General features: G+C 48.1%; 1 protein-coding gene across 5 annotated transcripts in view; it reads right to left on the reverse strand.

The window, feature by feature from the left end:
- PDE4A (phosphodiesterase 4A) overlaps positions 1 to 20,956 on the reverse strand; it is a 367,050-nt gene that overhangs the window by 69,199 nt on the left and 276,895 nt on the right. The window contains exon 1 of one of the 5 annotated variants that reach the window (XM_083419844.1): positions 12,015 to 12,314. The exons of the other annotated variants lie outside the window; for them this stretch is intronic. Within the exon in view, the coding sequence (XP_083275970.1) occupies positions 12,015 to 12,151 (137 nt within the window). The 5' untranslated portion in view covers positions 12,152 to 12,314. Of the gene's footprint in view, positions 1 to 12,014; positions 12,315 to 20,956 lie in introns of those variants that run through there. 5 annotated transcript variants of the gene reach the window in all.

Genomic DNA, 20,956 nt, shown 5'->3' on the forward strand with positions numbered 1-20,956 from the left:
TTCAACATTCCCTACTTTCCCCAGTTTCTGATTTATATGTTTCCAGCCGTTTACCCTCTTCCATATTTCAAGATCATATGCTGCTGATAATAAACAACAGAAATGTGAATCCTGAAGAATGTCCACAGGGAACTGTATGTGTATGGTGTATGCTTCACTATCTTGTTCGCCTCTGTGGATAAACTGCGGTCTAGGAGTGGGATCGCCTCTCCTGGTATGCCCTGCGGAGGACCTTAAGGTCCACAAATGGCAACATTTTGGAGGTCCCAGGTTGCAAGGTGGTTAGATTGGTCTCAACTAGGGCCAGGGCCTTTTCAGAACTGGCCCTGACTTGGTGGAACGCTCTGTCACAAGAGACCAGGGCCCTGCGGGACTTGACATCTTTCCACAGGGCCTGCAAGACAGAGCTGTTCCGCCTGGCCTTCGGTTTGGACTCAGTCTGCAGCTTATGTTTCCCGCCCAATATGGTCTTGATTTATTGGCTACTTTTAAAATGAGGCTGCATTTTAAATTGCATTTTAACCTGTATTTTATATTGGTCTCCCCCCCATTATGTTTTTACTGTGCTTTTATTGGTGTTAGCCGCCCTGAACCCAGCTCTGGCCGGGGAGGGCAGGGTATAAATAAATTTTGTTGTTGTTGTTGTTAGAAATCAACAGTTCAATCCTATGCATTTTTAAAGGTAAAGGTAAAGGTACCCCTGCCCGTACGGGCCAGTCTTGACAGACTCTAGGGTTGTGCGCCCATCTCACTCAAAGAGGCCAGGGGCCAGCGCTGTCCGAAGACACTTCCGGGTCACGTGGCCAGCGTGACATCGCTGCTCTGGCGAGCCAGAGCCGCACACGGAAACGCCATTTACCTTCCCGCTAGTAAGCGGTCCCTATTTATCTACTTGCACCCGGGAGTGCTTTCGAACTGCTAGGTTGGCAGGCGCTGGGACTGAACATAGGGAGCGCACCCCGCCGCAGGGATTCGAACCGCTGACCTTTCGATCGGCAAGCCCTAGGCGCTGAGGCTTTTACCCACAGCGCCACCCGCAATTTTACTCTGGAGTAAATCATACTGTGTCCTATGGAAATTATTTCCAGCATGGCTAACACTGAAGCTGAAACCTGCAACTCAAACCACAGATTAATAAAGCATACATCCAAGTAGATGTGTTTTAGAGTTGGGCTTTTAAAAAGTTACAGTACAGTACAGGAAAGAAAACACCTTCATTTGCCCTAATGTCTGATGATAAAAAAATACTTCAGTTGTGTCCATGTGAGAGGGGAGGCCGTGGCTCATTGGCGGAGCACATGCATAAGATCCCAGCTTCAACTCCCGGCATCTCCAGGTAACAGAACCTCAGGTAGCAGAGTTGAAGGAACTCCCAAGACCCTGAGAGATCTGCGGGCCCTCAAAGTAAATGGGCTGGATGGACCAGTGGTTATCCTCGATGTAAGATGTGCTTCATATGTTCAGGTGTGCCTGGGAGAAGGGAAGCCAGAGGCACCCCGGCTTAAGGTATAAAGATTGCTTCGCAAGCGGAAGGTTCCCCAGCTTCTCCACTTAACAGGATCTTAAGCAGGAAGGCTAAGAAAGATCCTGTTAAGATCCTGAAGCTCTGTCAACAGTCATTTTGTAGACAGTACCTTGGTTCTTAAACGCCACTTTGAACCCATACACTGCAAACCTGGAAGTAAGTGTTCTGGTTTGCAAACGTTTTTCGGAAGCTGAACGTGCTCTGTTTTGAGTGTTACGCTGAGGTCTGTCTGTTTTTGCTAATTTTTTTGCATTTTTGTTTTTGCAGCTTTTTTGTTTTTGTGACTGTGTGGAACTCAATTCAGCTCCTAATTGATTGATGTGTGACTGCAGTACATTCTTTATTGCTTTCATTTTATGGATCAGTGGTCTCGTTAGATAGTAAAATTCATGTTAAATTGCTGTTTTAGGGTTTGTTTTTAAAAGTCTGGAACAGATTAATCCATTTTGCCTTACTTTCTATGGGAAAGCTCGTCTTGGTTTTGGAACGCTTTGGTTTAGGAACGGACTTCCGGAACGGATTAAGTTTGAGAACCAAGGTACCACTGTAATGGCATATATGGGCCAACAGCTGGACTTGGTAGAGGAACTATTTAAATATTACCCTGCCCATGTGCAGGGTAGCATTTTAAAACGGCTTACCATGTATGCAGCCTCCAGCTTATGATAGCAATGTGTGGTGTTTGCAGATGGAAGCTACACATGTAATGTAGGGGCTGCAACCACAGCTGCAAGAATGCTATTTGCCCAAAAATGGAAGGAAGAAGAAGTTCTGAAGAGAGAATAATGGATATAGAAGTTAATGGCCTACAGGTCCAGCCCTGAGGGCATTCTGGTGGTTCCCTCACTATGATAAGTGAGGTTACAAGGAGCCAGGCAGAGGGCCTTCTCGGTGGTGGCGCCTGCCCTGTGGAACGCCCTCCCATCAGATGTCAAGGAAATAAACAACTATCTGACTTCTAGAAGACATCTGAAGGCAATCCTGTTTAGGGAAGTTTTTAATATATATGGGAATGGATATATAAAAGAATATGTTGCGATCATTTGGAGTATGCAGGAAGGTGAAAAGAAATGTAAAGAACCACAGAAAGGGAGGGAGGGATGTCGGAGTTTGAAATATTAAAATTATGATTGAATAATTGTTGTAATATATATAAATGAAAATTATATTGAAAAAATTAAATAAAACCACACATGTAACGTAGGGACATTACACAATCCCCCACATGCCCCTTCGGGATCAATGTGGGCTTTTTGTTGTTGCCCGTGTTATCGGCTAAATAGCATTCCCACTTGGCTTTATATGGTCATTATACTCAAGGGCAGCATCCTGGCGTCTTCGGCCTGGTTTGCTTGGGATGCACACACCTTTATAAAAACACCACTGCGAGGTAGCTTGTGAGACGTTCCCCTGAGAAGTTTGTAGGATGTAGCGCAAGGATCGCAATGTTGCATCTGTGGGTGGGGTGACCCTACCCGCCTCCCAAAATTAGGAGGCAGCAGCCAGCAGAATAGGTTGCTGCATGTGCTTGGCTGTGGTGGACAGTTCCTCCAGTTTGCAAATATTCCCCACAGGCCCCCCAAAATTGTTGGCAACCCCAGTATAGTGTATATATCATTATGGAGGGCACATGCTGGAAACACTAAGCTGAGCGAAGCAGAGACTCATGCTGGCAAAATCTGCTGTTGCCTGTTTCCAATTAGTATTGGGTGTGGTTATTCCTTTGGAAGGTTTGTGGTGTGCAGAAGCTCTTTACCCAGAGAGTTCATTTAAGGTTAGGGCACCAAGTTGGACGTTACCTTGGTACAGCTGGCCAGGCAAGAGGGGTGGGTTTGGAGGAGCCTCCTAGTGATCAAGAAAAGGAGGGGGCACAGCTGGTGGAAACACATTCTCAAAGTGTCACAAACTATCCTAAATCCAGTTTCCCCAACCTGGTCCCATTCAGATGTTTTGGACTATAACTCCCATCAATACAAGTTAGCACGGTCATAATGAATAGGGTTGAAGGAAGGTACATTTCATAATCATCTGGAAAGCCTAAGGAAAGGCACCCACACATTCTTAATATCTTCCGGTTGTTTAGAGACTAAGCTACAAATCAGTCAAATCTCTCCTCTGCCATGAACTCACTAGGTATCCCTCTGCAAGCCCACTGCACTCCAAACCTCAGGGCTCTCATCTGCTGTATGGTGAAGAAGAAGAAGAACAAAAACAACAACAAATTTGTTAGCCTACTCATCATGTCTACCTTATAGGGTTGTTGCAATGAGTCAACAGTGTGTTGCAGCAGCAAAAAAGAGCTAATGCTATTCTAGACTGCATCAACAGGAGCCCAGAGTCCAGATCAAGAGAAGTAATAGTACCAGTTGGTCAGACCACTGGGAGTTCTGTGTCCAGTTCTGGGTGTCACAATTTAAGAAGGATCTTGACAAGCTGGAATGTGTGCAGAGGAGGGCAACCAAGCTGATCAAGGGCCTGGAAACCAAGCCTTATGAGGAACTGTTGAAGGAGTGGGGTACGTTTAGCCTGGAAAAGAGGGGACTGAGAGGGGGTATGATAGCCATCTTCAAAAACTGTCACACAGAAGATGGAGCAAGCTTCTTTTTTCCTGCTCCGGAGGGTAGGACCTGAATCCATAACCAAGTTACAAGAAAAGAGATCTCAACTAAAAATCCTTCGCTGCAGGTTTTAAAGCAGAGTTTGGATGGCCATCTGTCATGGATGCTTTAGCTGAGATTCCTGCATTGCATGGGGTTGGACTAGATGACCCTTGGGGTCCCTTCCAACTCTAAGATTCTATGATTTACGACAATATAAGAGCACATAAAGTACTTTGGATATGCAGAAGTGTGATAGCAATGCTAAGCATTCTTTCATTTTACTCACTGAGAATGTGGGCAACTCTCCTTGACTTTTCTGTTGCGGCTCAATGTGACAATATTTGCAGAATGCTTTGGAGCTGGAGCCACAAGTAGATGAATGTGGAGGTAAACAGGTTCTCTGATGCCCTGCTTCTCCCTTAGAGAGCAATCAAGGAACCAAGTCCCTCCACTGTTGTGCCACTCCTGGCTCCCATGGGACCTCCCTTGTGATGCAAACTGGGCTCTGCTTTCTCACTCAGTCCAGAGATTCAGAATGTGCTAATGAGAGCTGATAGTTCAGCAGGCAGATCTCCTATGAAAATCAGACAGAACAATAACAGCTTCCATTACAAACAAATCCCTAGCATTGAAGGCACTGCAATTCAGAGAGAAAATTACCTGTAGAGAACATAAAGATAAAGGTAAAGGGACCCCTGACCATTAGGTCCAGTCGTGGCCGACTCTGGGGTTGCGGCGCTCATCTCGCTTTATTGGCGTACAGCTTCCGGGGCATGTGGCCAGCATGACTAAGCCGCTTCTGGCGAACCAGAGCAGCGCATGGAAACACTGTTTACCTTCCCGCCGGAGTGGGACCTATTTATCTACTTGCACTTTGACGTGCTTTTGAACTGCTAGGTTGGCAGGAGCAGGGACCAAGCAACGGGAGCTCACCCTGTCGAGGGATTCGAACCGCCAACCTTCTGATTGGCAAGCCCAAGAGGCTCAGTGGTTTAACCCACAACGCCACACGCGTAGAACATCCCCAACAGCAAACCATCAATTAAGGCAGGTGAAAAAGTCAGGTAAATGTATACAGACAAAGCAAAGGCAACATTCTGGCCTTTGAAGGCTTAGGTAGAATAATATGTTTCTTGCTGTCAGTGTGAATGAGTGTGCATTTAAGACTAGAATAATGCTTGTGTCAAGAATACGTGCTGATGCATGACATGGATCATAGGTGCTGGATTTGTGGAACACATACTTGGCTGAACAGAAGCCCATATATCCAGGAGCATGGACAAAACTGCACACTTGTTCTTACATATGGCCCAGCCAGGTGCTCAAATGCCAGCTAATGAGCACTATGCATTGCATGTACTGGACATCCTTTGCAACTAAACAATCTCTCACCAAGGGATAGCTAGAAAGCTACTCCCAAATGGACTGCAACCATACTCCTAGGCAGAGTTCTACCCAGCTTCCTGTTTAAGACAGGTTAACACCCCTGGGGTTAATTAAAGGGAAGAACCATCGTCCTGTTTTAAGAGACCTTGCAGGACTGGAGATGAGGCTGAGAGTGCTCCAAGTGGAGAACAGCCTTGACCAAAGGTGTCATGGACTTTGAAGACGCCCGAACTCAGGACGAAAGGGAGAAACATGCTAAGAGGAAGGCATGTTTGGCAAATCCTCACCGTGATCAACTCCCGCCTGGACACTAATATCCCCACTGTGGAAAGACATGTGGATCCAGAACTGGCCTCCACAGTCACTTACGGACTCACTGCTAAGACCATGTTCATGGAAGACAATCTTACTCGGCTACAAGTGATCGCCAAAGAAGCAGCAGCACCCAAAGGACAAATCTCCACTGAAGCTGTGTGGCAAACAGGTCAGGAGACAGGTCTGTTTGAATTCAAATAAAGGACTCTAGTGCAACCAAGTCACTGCAATGTAGAAAGGGGGAAAGTTCACACATAACAAGGAACTAATGCTGGAGCAAAACCACCCAAAGAGAGATAGAATATTGGCTCCTTTTCAGCCTTTGTGTTTGATCAGTAAGCTTGAAGCAATCCTGTCTGTTGAAAGAAGACAGGCTGAAAGAAAAACCCTAAGTGGAGCTGAAAGAAGAAAGAAATGAGATTCTTCGGTCAAAGGGCCCTACATTCTTCTCCCTGTGACCCAAAACAGACCATTGGTGTATGCAAGACAAGTGTCTTAGGGCTAATCCAAACTTCCTTTTGTGCTGTGTTTCAAAGCACAGGTCGGGAGCTCCACGTCAGAGGGCAGTGTGTATGTGTGCGTTGTCCCGGCACTTTCCCCTAGAAAACATGCATTTAACTGCTGAATTGGAACAAATTGCAATTGGGTTTTCTGCAGATTGCTGTTTGCTCCAATTTACCAGTCAAATGTGGATTTTCCTGGGGAAAGTGCCAGGACCCCCCCCCCCAAATAATCCACAACTGCTCGGACACGGAGCTTTAAAGCCTGGAAAGTGTGCTGCAAAAGGAAGTCTGGATTTACAAGGTCTAACTTCCACAGCTGGCTTGCTATGGGTCAGCTGCAGCGCCGGACACCAGATAACAGATCTCTATCTCATCATTAAGAATGGATTGGCAGAAGTTTGGAAGCTGGGACAGAGCAATGGGAGCTCACCCCATGCTTAAGATTTTAAGCTGCAATGTGGAGGCCAAGCTGCATACCTCCCCGCTGCCACTCACTTTCGAAACTGTCTTATTCTGAGTTAAACTGCTCGTCTTCAACTGGGAGTCTAGTGGACCCATTACAGCTAGGCTAGTGTGGGGAAAACTCTGGCCTGGAAGCTGAATACCCGCCCACCCGCCAGACCCTCGGCCCTTTGCGACTCTACCCAGGGCACACCTCTCACCTGGCCTGTTTTGCATTCATCTTGAGTACTTTTGCCTGGCTGAATATGTCATTGAACTCCAATAATGCTGTTTGCTTGTCTAGCTGGAGGACAGCGAGGAGGGTGTTGAGAGCATGTGTATAAACTAGCCTATCATGTAAAGATGAATTTTACCTTCACTGCTCTGTTGTCTAATTCAGGGATGGGAAACCTGTAGCACTCCAGGTATTGTTGGAGTCCACCTCCTATCAGCCCCAATGCAAAAGTAAAAGTCTCTAACCTTGTTGCTTATGGAGACAGAAGGAAATGTCATCCTATAGGTAGAATTCTCCCCAACTGCTCAGTGAGTTGCCCCCCACTTTCCAGTGTTCTGTCTGCTCAAGCGAAAAACTTAAGGATGGAGATTGTAGCTGTTTCAACATAGCTGAGGCTGGCTTGAAAGATGAATTGCTGTTCATGGCAAGAATACTTATCAGTGTGGTGTAGTGGTTAAGAGTGGTAGACTCGTAATCTGGTGAACCAGGTTCGCGTCTCCACTCCTCCACACGCAGCTGCGGGGTGACCTTGGGCTAGTCACACTTCTTTGAAGTCTCTCAGCCCCACTCACCTCACAGAGTGTTTGTTGTGGGGAGGAAGGGAAAGGAGAATGTTAGCCGCTTTGAGATTCCTTCGGGTAGTGATAAAGCGGGATATCAAATCCAAACTCTTCTACTTCTTCTTCTCTGATTTTTGCTGCAGTAAACAGGCTTACTGCTTGATCAGAGACAACAGTGGGACTGAAGAGGTTGGTGTATGTTGACTACAAGAGGTGATGACTCTCTCACACTACAGTGGTACCTCGGGTTACATACGCTTCAGGTTACAGACACCGCTAACCCAGAAATAGTACCTCGGGTTAAGAACTTTGCTTCAGGATGAGAACAGAAATTGTGCTCCAGTGGCAGCGGGAGGCCCCATTAGCTAAAGTGGTGCTTCAGGTTAAGAACAGTTTCAGGTTAAGAACGGACCTCCGGAACGAATTAAGTATTTAACCTGAGGTACCACTGTACTTGCAACTCCCTTAAAAGTTACTGCTTATCCTTACGCTAACTCTAATTGTTCTTAGGTTTTGCACTGACTTACGATGTCTGTCCACACCGCACCACTTGCAATGTACCCCGAGGCCCGACCGTCACCAGATTTCTAGCTACAGGCCTGCCTGTTAATGGGATACCACAGGCAATTGAGCAGCCACAGCTGAGTGCGTCATAAGTACTCTTGGGCACAATCCAAGTGGGATCTTGGTTCCATCTCAGCTGGCTTGGATGTCGAGACCCACACTCTCGCCTACACCAGAGGTCAGGCAGGAGTCAGTGGGGGCAGCAACCCAACAGCCTTTCCCCACATCTGGAGCAAGGCATCAAACAAGCCTTTCACATGCACTCCAACCTAACAGAATCCTAGGCAAGGTAACTCTCAGTCTGCTCAGAGCACAAAGGTATCTCTCAGTCTGCTCAGGAACAAACGCCAGCAGTGGATACTTGGCTCTCAAGAGCATGATCCTGACCCAGCCGCTGGAGAAGCCCTGAGGACTGGGATGCAGCAGTACCAAACCAGGTCGCTTCCCCAGAGCTTAAATATAGCCACTCTTCTCCGGTTTCCCATTTGACATTTCTGTCCTGGCAAGAGTGAGCACGCAATGTAGTAATGACAACTCCCCTCCACACTGGTTATGTGGCTGCCAAGAAAAGCTGCCAGTTAAGGAAAGGGACAAGAGACTCCAGCAACTTGATCCAGATTCAGAGGCATATTTCAGAAAGTTTATTCAGAGGAGACCCAATTCCATTAGAGCTCCCTATGAAGCACCGTCTGGGGGAGAATCCAGTCCCACACAGGAGTGCAATGGGACTTCTTCCCTTCAGAACGTGAATCTGAGAACTGTGGCTTTATAGAATTTATTTTACCGTCACATGGGGGGCATTAATACGCTTCGCAATGCAGAAATAAACGCAAGCCTTGGGGGGGGGGGCGCGTTTAGCAGCATGGAGGTTACAGGCAATCCTTTGCTGGAAAGAAAGTCTTGGTTACAATGGGAGCACCCAGAATATCTCTCGAGACAAAGTTCTAGCGATTAGTCAGCCTCTACACAGTGACCAACACAATACTGTTCTTTCCAAAAGACAAGGGGCATGGTGCATTAGATGCATCAATGGGCTTATTGATGCATTCTATGTGCTCTGGCTCAGCTCGCATTCACTTCAATGGGCCTTGTACATGCAAACTTGCCAGCAGATTGTGCTCAAGAGCAAGATTTAATATCCCTCAGACTTTTATGTGATGCACACCTATTGCAGCACCTTTTAAAGGATCTATGGCAGGTATGTTCAAAGCCTGGCCCAGGGGCCTAATTCAGCCCGCTGGTCAATTTAATCCGGCCCCTGTGGTGGTTGATTTCGACAACTTCAATTCTAAAAAAAGCTCAACAACTTTGGTCGGCCCTCATGCATGTTCACTTCATCAAATCTGGCCCTCTTTGAAAAAAAGTTTGGACACCCCTGACCTATGGTATTACTTTTCTCTTGCTGTCTTGAAAAGTTCGTCATCATCAAGCCCTGCGCTCCCTATCTCTACCTGAAAAGTAGAAACTGACCACCACCAGATACTTGGAAGGTACACCTGCGTGCTGAGAATCTCCTTGTTACTGCTGCATCAAACAAAGTGAGTTCTTTAACATACCCGCAATATACTGATTAGCCTGTCAGATACCGCAGAACACTTTCCATTGGAACATATTTCTAATATACAAATTGAAAGTGCACCAAATGATAATAAAATTAAGAAGAAGAAGAAGAAGAAGAAGAAGAAGAAGAAGATTGGGACTTGGTGATGTTGGGGGTTTGATTCCCCAAGCTTCTCCCATGACTGTAATAGCAGTCTGTGTTGTTGTGGTGGTAGCAGCAGCAGCAGCAGCAGCACAGCAGCAGTAATGAAGCCTACAGAGACCCCATCATCAGATACCATGCTAGGCAGGCACTGAGAGAGCCCAAAGCAGTCTAATAGGAGTCTCTAATAGTCAGCAAGCCAGGACAGCCAATCATAGAGGCAAACTAGGCATCCACTTCGGGTATCAAAACGTCAAAGGTGTCCCCCTCCCAGGATATAATTATCTTGCTGAAAGAGCCACTAACTGCACTCCTGAAAGAAACAAGACAGGTTCTCCTGTAGGGCGACTCTCCCTGCATTCCAGGGGCACCCCTGAGAATCTTTGGCTATCTATTGGCCCATGAAGACAGTTGCAAAGAGGAAGAATAAAAGAAGCGGGCCTCAGTTAAGCATAAAGATAAGAAAATAGTATCCTAGTGAGCCGTATGAGGAAAGCCCCCGGAATTTCTCTTTTGCAGACGGGGAACTGAGGCTAGGAGATGACGACTTGACTAAGGCCACCCAGGGTGCCCAAGGTTGTGGTGGGGTTTGAATCCTGCTCTTTCATCCGCTGGACCACAATTGGAACCTGCTGCTGCCGCCACCGCCTTCCTGGCCGTTTAACTTTCAGCCTGTTCCGCAGAGCTGCAGACTCCCCGCTACAATAATTCTGATCCCTTCCTTTGCCCTCACATGACCCCTGAAACAAGGGCTGTTTTATCATGATGTTCTGTATCATGCAGCCACCCGATGCAAAAGTTGCACCAGACACTTAATGCCAACGGTGACGCACTATCTGGAGTCCCAAACTAACTTTTACGCAAGGCAGCAGCGCTGTCTGAAAAGGAGACCCGAAGGAAAAACAAGGCTCTTTGTACACACATTCCCAAAAGCCTCAAAGAGAGACAGGGAGGGGTCGTGCAGCGTCTGGGTGGCTGGAGAGGGGAGGGTGTAAGCCGGGCTGCTGCCCACTGGCCTGAGGCAGATGTGACTTGAATCTGCCTTATGTCAGCCACTGCCAGACAGACCTTCGCCTTTGCGCTTGGCCTGGAGATTTCCTGCCTAGCATGCGTGCAGGAAAAGGGTGGCACCTCTCCGAGAAAGATCAAAACCAGAAGCAGGCACAAGCGCAGACAGATGTGTCCGTCCCCAAATCCCTTCCTCCTAATGGGCACATGGAAACTGATTGAAGCTCTTGCAGGGAGACACTTGGTACAGATCCCAAAAGGGCTTCAATTCCAAAGCATGCGGGTAGCAGCAAGATCTGCATGGGATGGCAGCTCCAAAACAGAGGCCACTACAATGCATGCAACCCCTCTGACCATGGGCATAGCCAGGATTTTTGTTAGGGGGGGCAGGACTTTCATAGGGGGGGGGCCAGAACCGATGTGATTGGTCAGTTAGTTAAGCATTTCTATTGTTTTAGTTGATGTGGGGGCAGCTTCCCCCCCCCCCCGGCTATGCCCATGCCTCTGAGCTGGCCAAAAAAGATACGGTACTCCTTTTATTTCATACACTTTGCTCCACACTTCATCACACTGCGTTTCCAGCACGGCTATCCACATCATTGGAAATAATGTGCCACAAACAATACCGTCAACCCACAGATAAGGCACCCAGGGCAAGGAATGCAACTCCTGAATCACACGAACAATGCAAGAGCGTCATCCGGAGAGGCGATATTGTCCAGAGCGTCAGAGAAGCCGACAGGTACCCTCGGGCCAATGCTGCGGAGCCTGCGGGGTTGCGACTGCCCTTGGGAATGTTCATGGGTGCCAGCCCAAAAGATGCGCCTCCGCCGTCCACAGCAACGCCACAGAGGAGGCGAGTCACACCCCTCCAGGAAACTTTCCCTTTGGTATAGAGGTGCCAAGAAACAGCACGCGATCCCACGGGTGTGCTCAGGGGAGGTTGCCACTCCACGCTAAGCGGTCCCAACTCTTGGACACTTCTAGGATCCCCACCTCACCCCGAGAGAGGGTCAGGAAATGTCCCCTGTCCCCGACTAGAGGATCCCGGGCTTGCCATTGCTCGGGAGCCGGAGTAAGTCTCTGGAGTGCGCGCCACTCACGGGGGAAAACTTTAGTCGCCCCCTCCCCGCGATCGGGGCCAAGCCCCCGCCGAGCCCGAGCAAGGCACCCACCTCACCGACTTGGGCAGCAGCCGGTGCCGCTTAATGTCCTCTTCGCTGAAGGAGAAATGCATGTCCGCCTCGGCGGCGCGCAGGCGACCCGGCGGCAGCGCGAGGAAGCGAGGCGCCGCGAAGGCCGGGGCCGGCATGAAAGATCCGGGGTGGGGGGAAGCGCGCACCGAGGAGGAAAAGCGCCCTCGAAGTCGCTCCCGAGTGGCCCGGAGTGTGCCGGGGCGGCCCGCGGCGCTCCGGATCTTCCCGCGAAGCCGCACAAAGCGGAGCGCCTCCGGAGGGGCGGGGCTGGGCGGAGCTGGCGACTGCAAACCCCGGCGCCGGATTCTCCAAGGGCGGCGCGGGGCGGAGAGCGAGCCGGCGCCCGCGCCACGCGCAACCGGGGCAGTCCCGCGGACGCCACTCTCCTCGCCGGCGCCGGGCTCTGCGCGGATCCTTGGAGGGGAAGGGCCCTCGCCCCGGGGCTTCGCGCGCAAAAGCCCCCGGATTCAGTCTCCGGCATTTCCAGGTAGACCCCCCACACCCGAGAACCTGCCGGTCAAACCAGCACCCGTGGTCAACCGGGAGCCCAGGGTGGGACCCCGCGAGCAGGCCATCCGCACCAGAGGCCCCCAGCAACGGGTATTCGGAAGCATCGCTGCCTCCAGCTGCGGACGACGAGGAACAGCTTCGGGGCTGAACCCCGGGGAAACCACGGCCGGACAGGACGCACGCATTACGCATGGCAGTGGTCAGCTGGAGGGAACCACTGGCTGACCTGTTGCAAGGCAGCCTCCCTCCTGCGTTCCTTCCTTCTTGGAAAGGTGTCCAATGGTGCTTATTCCCCGATGAGTGGCCCCCAGAGATTGTAGACCTCACCGCCCTGCGCTCCTAGGTGGTCCCCTCCCCAAGCAGATCCAACTGCTGAGGTCAGGACTCAGATTACCGTGACCTCCACCCCAGAATTTCCTTCTCAGTACTGAGCTGAGCTCTGGGGCATGTGAAGGAAAGTTAAGTGTTACTGAGCATGTCCACGGTGTTCCTTCCTCCCAGCAGTCACAGCTTTCCATAATCCTACTCCCTGAGCTGGAATCAAAAAGTTTTCTGAATGCTTTCGCACAGTGTTGTCTCTTAACATCGGCTTGCTGCAAGACACAAATCACCTTCGGTACCCCTACAGCCTACTAGATCAGCGATCATCTAGTCCAACCCCCTGCAATGCAGGAATATGCGGCTGTCCCACGCAGGGATCAAACCTGCAACCTTGGCATTATCAGCACCACTCTCTAGCCAACTGAGCTATCCAGGCATGTTGCACCCAGCCCAAGGACCTCCCCAAGCCAGGGTTGGGAGCTGCTGACCCATCAGTCTGGTTTAGCTACATTTGCTGCAGTTAAGAATCAAAATCAAAATCCCAGAGCACACTGGATTGGCCACTGGAATACCTACTGTCAACCAGCTACCCTACCTGGACACTCCTACAAGGCTCATCCAGTTTTCCTTTTGTGCCGTGTTTCTAGGCACAGGGTCCAGGCTTTAAAGCCCTGTCTACGAGCAGTTTTATTATTTGTTTTGGTCCCGGCGTTTCCCCCGGGAAAGCCCACATATTACCGGTGAATTTGTGCAAACAACAGTTGGGTTTTCCATGCATTGCCGTTTGCTCCAGTTCAACGGTAAAATGTGGGTTTTCCCAGGGGAAGAGGACCAGGTCAGATTTTTAAAAAAGCTCAGACAGGGAGCTTTAAAGTGCAGACTTGTGCCTGAAAAGAAGTCTGGATGAGCCCACAGTTCAAATACTCGAACATTTTACGGATGTTGATCATTCATACCATTGTTCTCCATTAAATGTCATCAGCTGTCATACACTGCTGTATGCTTGTGAAACATGGACCACATATAACCGCCATCTCTAACTCCTCGAAAGATTCCATCAATGGTGTCTCCGAAAAATTATACACATCACTTGGGAAGACAGGTGAACTAATGCCAGCATACTGGAAGAAGCAAAGATCACCAGTGTGGAAGCAATGATTCTTCAACATCAACTTCATTGGACTGGTCATGTGCGGATGCCTGATTATTGTCTTCCAAAGCAACTACTCTATTCCAAACTTAAAAATGGAAAGCGTAATGCTGGTGGTCAACAAAAGAGGTTTAAAGACTCTCTAAAGGCAAATCTAAAAAAAAAAAAAAAAAGGTAATATAAACACCGACAACTGGGAAACACTGCCCTGCGAGTGCTCCAACTGGAGAACAGCCTTTACCAAAGGTGTCATGGGCTTTGAAGATGCTCAAACACAGGATGAAAGGGAGAAACACACTTGGCAAAGGGAGGAAGGCACGCGTGGCAAATCCACACCGTGATCAACCCCCGCCCGGAAACCAATGCCCCCACTGTGGAAGGACGTGTGGATCCAGAATTGGCCTCCACAGTCACTTACAGACTCACTGTTAAAACTGTGTTCATGGGAGACAATCTTACTCGGCTACGAGTGATCGCCAAAGAAAAAGACACTCTAAGGGAGTATTTCAGAGAATGGCAACAATTTGGATTTTACCTTGGATTTTACCCTACAATGTCTGTGGGCACAGTGAGGATTAAGCATGTAATAAATGTTCTTGTCTCACTGAGAGCAAGGTGTATCTAGTCCCATAATCTGTTTGCAGCAGTAGCCAGGTCTCTGTGCTCTGGCAAGGAGTGAGTGTTTGAAGGCACTGGCCAACCCCTCTTGTTCATTCCCAGCACCTGGAATTCAAAGGTATAAAAGGTAAAGGTACCCTTGCCCGACAGGGCGAGTCGTGACCGACTCTAGGGTTGCGCGCTCATCTCGCTCAAGAGGCCGGGAGCCAGCGCTGTCCGAAGACACTTCCGGGTCACGTGGCCAGCGTGACGAAGATGCATCTGGCGAGCCAGCACCAGCGCTGCACACGGAAACCGTTTACCTTCCCGCTATAAAGCAGTCCCTATTTATCTCCTTGCACTTTGACGTGCTTTCGAACTGCTAGGTTGGCAGGAGCTGGGACCGAACGACGGGAGCTCACCCTGTCGCGGGGATTCGAACCGCCGACCTTACGATCAGCAAGTCCTAGGCACTGAACCCACAGCACCACCCGTGTCCCATATTCAAAGGTATACTGCCTCCAAATAACCTATGTTCTGTGGGCAACTCACAGAAAATTATCATCCCCCCCCCAAAAAAAATAATAATAATATATATATATTAAAATACAGTTATCAAAACAGTAGAAAATGTTCTACCCCCACCTTGCAATGGAAGAAATAAACCAGTTCGTCAAAATGGGTATACAATAAAACAAAAATAATAGATTGAGATGCTCTGACTCTTAAAATGTGAGCTGCTTATGTTCCATTTCCTATGTTCGGAACAATGTTGTCATGCTGCTTCTTAGCCAGCAAGCTAAAATGACCTTTCAAATAAGCATATGGCCATTACCCATACATATAAAAAAAAAACACAAACACCCCAGGGGTCATGGCATATCTGTGACTATTCCCTCTGATTTCTACACTTAATTCTTTCTTCCACTTCAGAAAGGCACGAAAGATAAAGAAGCAAATAAGGGGAGAATATGAAGAAAGTGGTTGTGGGAATGAAAAAAAGAGAAAAGGAAAGAATTAACTTGGTGCCCAAATCCAGATTCTCCAGTTTGGGTTTTCGTGGATGCTCCACCTATTTATTTATTAAAGGCAAAGAAGGCTAAGGGCTTTCCCATGTCAGGCAGTTAAAAATAGGAATGTCCCTTGCATGCCTACTATACATAGAACTTCATTAGGAAACATACATCAGACTCTCAGCACACACATGAGTATAAAGGCAAAAAGCTTCTTCATATATTGCCAAAACATAGATGTTATGGCACCAAGAGAGTCCACTAAGGATAGCTCTTGATTTTTTGAGGAAAATCAAAAAAACTGCTGGGGGAGCATCTCTGAATACCAGACACTAGAAGCAAACAATAGTAAGTGACAGCCTTTAATCATAGAATCATAGAGTTGGAAGAGACCACAAGGGCCATCGAGTCCAACCCCCTGCCAAGCAGGAAACACCATCAGAGCACTCCTGACATATGGTTGTCAAGCCTCTGCTTAAAGACCTCCAAAGGAGGAGACTCCACCACACTCCTTGGCAGCAAATTCCACTGTCGAACAGCTCTTACTGTCAGGAAGTTCTTCCTAATGTTTAGGTGGAATCTTCTTTCTTGTAGTTTGGATCCATTGCTCCGTGTCCGCTTCTCTGGAGCAGCAGAAAACAACCTTTCTCCCTCCTCTAGGTGACATCCTTTTATATATTTGAACATGGCTATCATATCACCCCTTAACCTCCTCTTCTCCAGGCTAAACATGCCCAGCTCCCTTAGCCGTTCCTCATAAGGCATTGTTTCCAGGCCTTTGACCATTTTGGTTGCCCTCCTCTGGACCTCCTGCTTCCCTGCTTCCCAGAGGCATCAGGAGGACTGACCGCCTGTGGGATGCAGCGCTTGCCATGCAACCTGTCTGATCCACGTGGAAAGCCAATCTCATGTCACGGCACTGCTATGTTTCAGTTGCTACCACGAGTGTCTCTCCTAGAGAGCAGGCAGCCTGAGAGCCTGGCCTTCCCGCTCTGCTGTGTGGCTTCTGGTGGTGGTGCCGAGCCACGCAAGGCGGCCCCGTCAGACAGAGGCAAGCAGGCCGGGAGGCAGGCTGGTTCTCTCGTTGTGGTGTGTTCACTCCCTAGCTTTCCTGGGCTGAATTGGCACCTGCAAGTTATGCTTCTCCACCAGCAGGAAGTGCCTTAGGCTTGGCTTGGCAGTTCTCGGAAGTAGCTGACAAGAGTGTGCGATTGATTAGCCTCCTGTGGCTTCAGTTTGTACGTTATGGCGTTGAAGCCATGTCTTCCAACCCAGTCCTGCTCTGCGCTTCTGGGCTGCAGTAACTGAGAGAAGAAGGCACTCTGTGTATGTTGAGAGGCACTCCTGGTTTACCTAGGTCTGCCATATGCCTGGATTTTCCTGGGATTTCAAAGCCGGAATTGATGTGGGGTTGTTGTTGTTTTTTTGGTGTTTTTGTAAAAATAAAGCTCAACTTTGGGGTTTGTCTAAAAAAATATCTCAACAACTTTTGGGGTGTCCTAGCTTTTTACTTTTTGAAATCCGGCAACTCTAGGTTTTTCATTGCCCATCACTGAAAAAGGAAATAAAATTTGAGGTCTAAGGTAGTTTGTCCAACTTATCTTGAGGAGCAGGAGATCTGAGGGTGAGGGCAGGGGGAAAAACCATCCCAGAATGTGTTCACGGTGGACATATAATGAGCACCTGTGGGTTTCTAAGTTTATTGATTGGATCTCAAAATCGAGTAATAAGGGTGGTTGGGTTATTTCCTGGTTCTGAGAACAAAAGTGAAAAAGGAGGGAGCTTGGAGCCTCCCTCCTGAGCCAATTTCCTGGCTTTGCCACTGAGTCACTCTGTGAGCCTTGGCGAGTCACTTCCTTTCATTGTGCATCATAGTTTTTGCTTCAAAAGCAAACAAAACCCATCCCCTCAGTCTCCTTATCCCGCCCCCACCCAGGCTTCCTGTGCTGTTATAAATTATTCTCCACAGCTTGTAGCCCCGGAGACAGAGGGAAAAAAGGAGGCGTAGAGGGAAAACACCAAGTTCCTTTCCCAAAACACTTCAAATCCCTCTGTTTACCAGGGTCTTTAACAAGACAGATAAGCGAGGACTGTAATTTCTCTAGAATTGCTCAACCAACTGCTCAGAAGGAGAAGGAATCCTTTTCCTGGATCAGCATTGCGAGTGATGTGGTGTTGATGTGGTGTTTAGCCTTGGATGAACTAGGTTTATAGACACACTACAAGTATCTGTGGGAAATGCTGGCATCATAGATAAGCTGCATAAGAGATAAGCTATATCAGACAAACGGCTCGCTTCAGGTTTTGACATTTTCATCACAGTCTATGGCTTTTTAAATGTGCTTGTGGGAGGAGGGTTATTGGTTCGTTTGTGTACTTTGTGTCCTCATTTTGTATTTTTCTGTTGTGAACAACTCTGGGATCTTCAGATGAAGGGTGGTATACAAGTTTTAAGAACAACAACACCCAGGGCAAAATGGGGCTAGGTCACAGCATATCATATAGTAAAGGTAAAGGTAAAGGGACCCCTGACCATTAAGTCCAGTAACGGACGACTCTGGGGTTGCGGCGCTCATCTCGCTTTATTTGCCAAGGGAGCTGGCGTACAGCTTCCAGGTCATGTGGCCAGCATGACTAAGCCACTTCTGGCGAACCAGAGCAGTGCACGGAAACACTGTTTACCTTCCCGCCAGAGCGGTACCTATTTATCTACTTGCACTTTGACGTGCTTTCGAACTGCTAGGTGGGCAGGAGCGGGGACCGAGCAACGAGAGCTCACCCCGTCTCCAGGATTCGAACCTCCGACCTTCTGACTGGCAAGTCCTAGGCTCTGTGGTCTAATCCACAGCGCCACCCGCATCCATTAACATATACTGTGTATTATATAATGTGCTGTAAAAGCAGTGTATACTCTTGCCCATTTCCAGAGTGTCTCTCAGCAGGGTTCTAAAAAGAAGCTCTGGCACCTCAGGGACAGTAGAATACTGTATACAGTCTGCAAGAGCTGTATACAGTCTGCCCCACAGCAGGTTTGAGGGGCATGGGGGGGGGGGGGCGGAAAGTCCCATTGTGCATGCAGACCTCATACCTAGCACACATTCCAGGTACACTGGGGGGGGGGGGGAGGAATTAGGATAAAACTTTTTTTAAAGGTAATATGTAAATCTACCCTCTGATATTCAGATTACTGGGAAAGTCTCTATCTTTGGGCCTCAAATGGTCTGGTATAAGGATAAATTGTGAGAAAGCACTTTAGCCACCCACACTGAGCCCCTGGGGATATGGCAGGAAAGAAATCCAGCACAAGGTCAAAGGGGGACGTGCCATTACGTTTCTTAAAAATAAATTACTGAAGAACGAAACGAAAGTCCCAAGGGTGCTTCAGAAATATTTTACACAGAAAACCATCAAATTCCAACGGATTTCCAGTTATGCTGGATTATCCTTGAGGATAGGAATATACACAAATTAGGGGATAGTTCTGGAGAAGAGCAGTTGAGCTGAGTGCTATTCATATTTTGCCTGCGCACACATAAACAATTCTGTCGTGTTATAGAACAATTTTCACAGCTGAAAATAAGGACACTCCTGTATACTTGGAACAGCACAAGCAAACCCTTTTCTTCCTCCTGCCCCAAAGCTCTTTATTTACACCTGATGGGTATGACATCTATTTCTTTACTGCATATAAGAAATGCCCCACGAAATGAATTCTCTAGGCATCATGCAAAGATGAAAAAGAATGAAAACAGAACAAAACCAGATTACAGTAAAAACCCACATTGAGCTTAAGAGGCAATAAAGCACAAAACCCGATGCAAAGTCAATGCAACAAAATACGACACACAACACAGAACTAAAATAGCCATGCATATGCTACATGAAAACCATACGCAAAGACTGAAAACCAGAACTCAAAACGCCCAGGAGATCAGGAAAGTCTTAACTTGATGCTGAAAAGACAACAAAATGCCAATTCCAGGTGAGTTTCACTAGGTAGAATATAGCATAGCCAGGGGATCCTCCACCAAAAATGTCTGGGAAAAGCAGTGGGAGGCAGGCATAGTCCAAAGCCACACAAGGCCCAGTAACACCAAACCCACCAATATAGTAGCACTTAGCGGGAAACGTGCTAGCAATGTTTTCAAATGTTCTACAGCCATCAGAAATGTGCTCTGTGTTCAAGATAAAAGCTGAGCTTCCAAGAAAGACAATTTTTCAGCCAAACACGGCACAGGTCCCTGAGTTATCCTGGCCCACCCTTGCATTTACACACTAGCCTGGTAGCCGTAAAACAAGTGAGCATACTGGTGGAATAGCCAGGACAGAGTGCTTCACCCCTCACCTGTACACAGAATAACAACAACAACAACAACAACAACAATAATAATAATAATAATTTTTTATTTATACCCCGCCCTTCTGGGTTCAGAAAACCAGGCTCAGGGCGGCTAACAACAAATTTAAAACACTTAATTGATGCAACAAAAAACAGCATAAAATACAGCATAAAATAAAACGTGAATAGCAATAAATTCAGAATTCAAAAATCAGTTTAGGGCTGTGTAAGTGGGCTGTCTTAAACACAGAAATGCAGTGGGCTGCTACAAAGAGGTACATAACTCTCCCTCCCTCCTCTGCCAGCCCCCAGCAGGCTAGGAAGCATTTCTGCAGCCAGAGTAACATTTGTGGGCCTCTTTAATAATAATAATAAAAATTTATACCCTGCCCACCTGGCTTGGTTGCCCTGGGTTGTGGCTGCTGCTACTCTGTAGAATGCCGCCTTAAGCAGAGCTGAAGCTGGGTCATTATTTGTGCAGGGCAGAACCTGAATTGAGCTTGCAGAGCCAGTGAGTGCCACAGCTTCCAATGGGAGCCCCTACATTTGCAAAGCATTTCCTTCAGCCACTTAACTGTCCGAATTTGGCTGCGCAGTTGTGGGAAGGGGCATAAGATCCTTTCCCACAGACAGAAAGTTCATCCCAGTTGACTGGAACATGGGTGGGCTGCTGAGGGTGTGTGTGAGAGAGTGTGTGTGAAGTCGCACCCTTCTTGCTCTGACGACTGTTTGTGCTTTTACTCTGAGCCTGGTTAGTGTTATGCATTGAAGTTCTCACCCTGGCCACCAGGAGTATTGTGTATGTAGTTTTCACTCAGGTCCACGTCAGTTATTTTAGGGGGGAAACCCTGGGTTGTTGTTACTACATTGTTGACAGCCGGCTGCCTATAAAAGCAGGCCGGCTGAGCTGTTTGCTGTTCAGTTCTGTCCAGCTTACAAATAAAGAGCTGCTTTGGAAGAATCGCTGTGTCGTCTGCTATGTCTACCCACT

Source organism: Podarcis tiliguerta, assembly GCF_965153285.1.
Source record: "Podarcis tiliguerta genome assembly, chromosome: 17".
Classification (NCBI taxonomy): domain Eukaryota; kingdom Metazoa; phylum Chordata; class Lepidosauria; order Squamata; family Lacertidae; genus Podarcis; species Podarcis tiliguerta.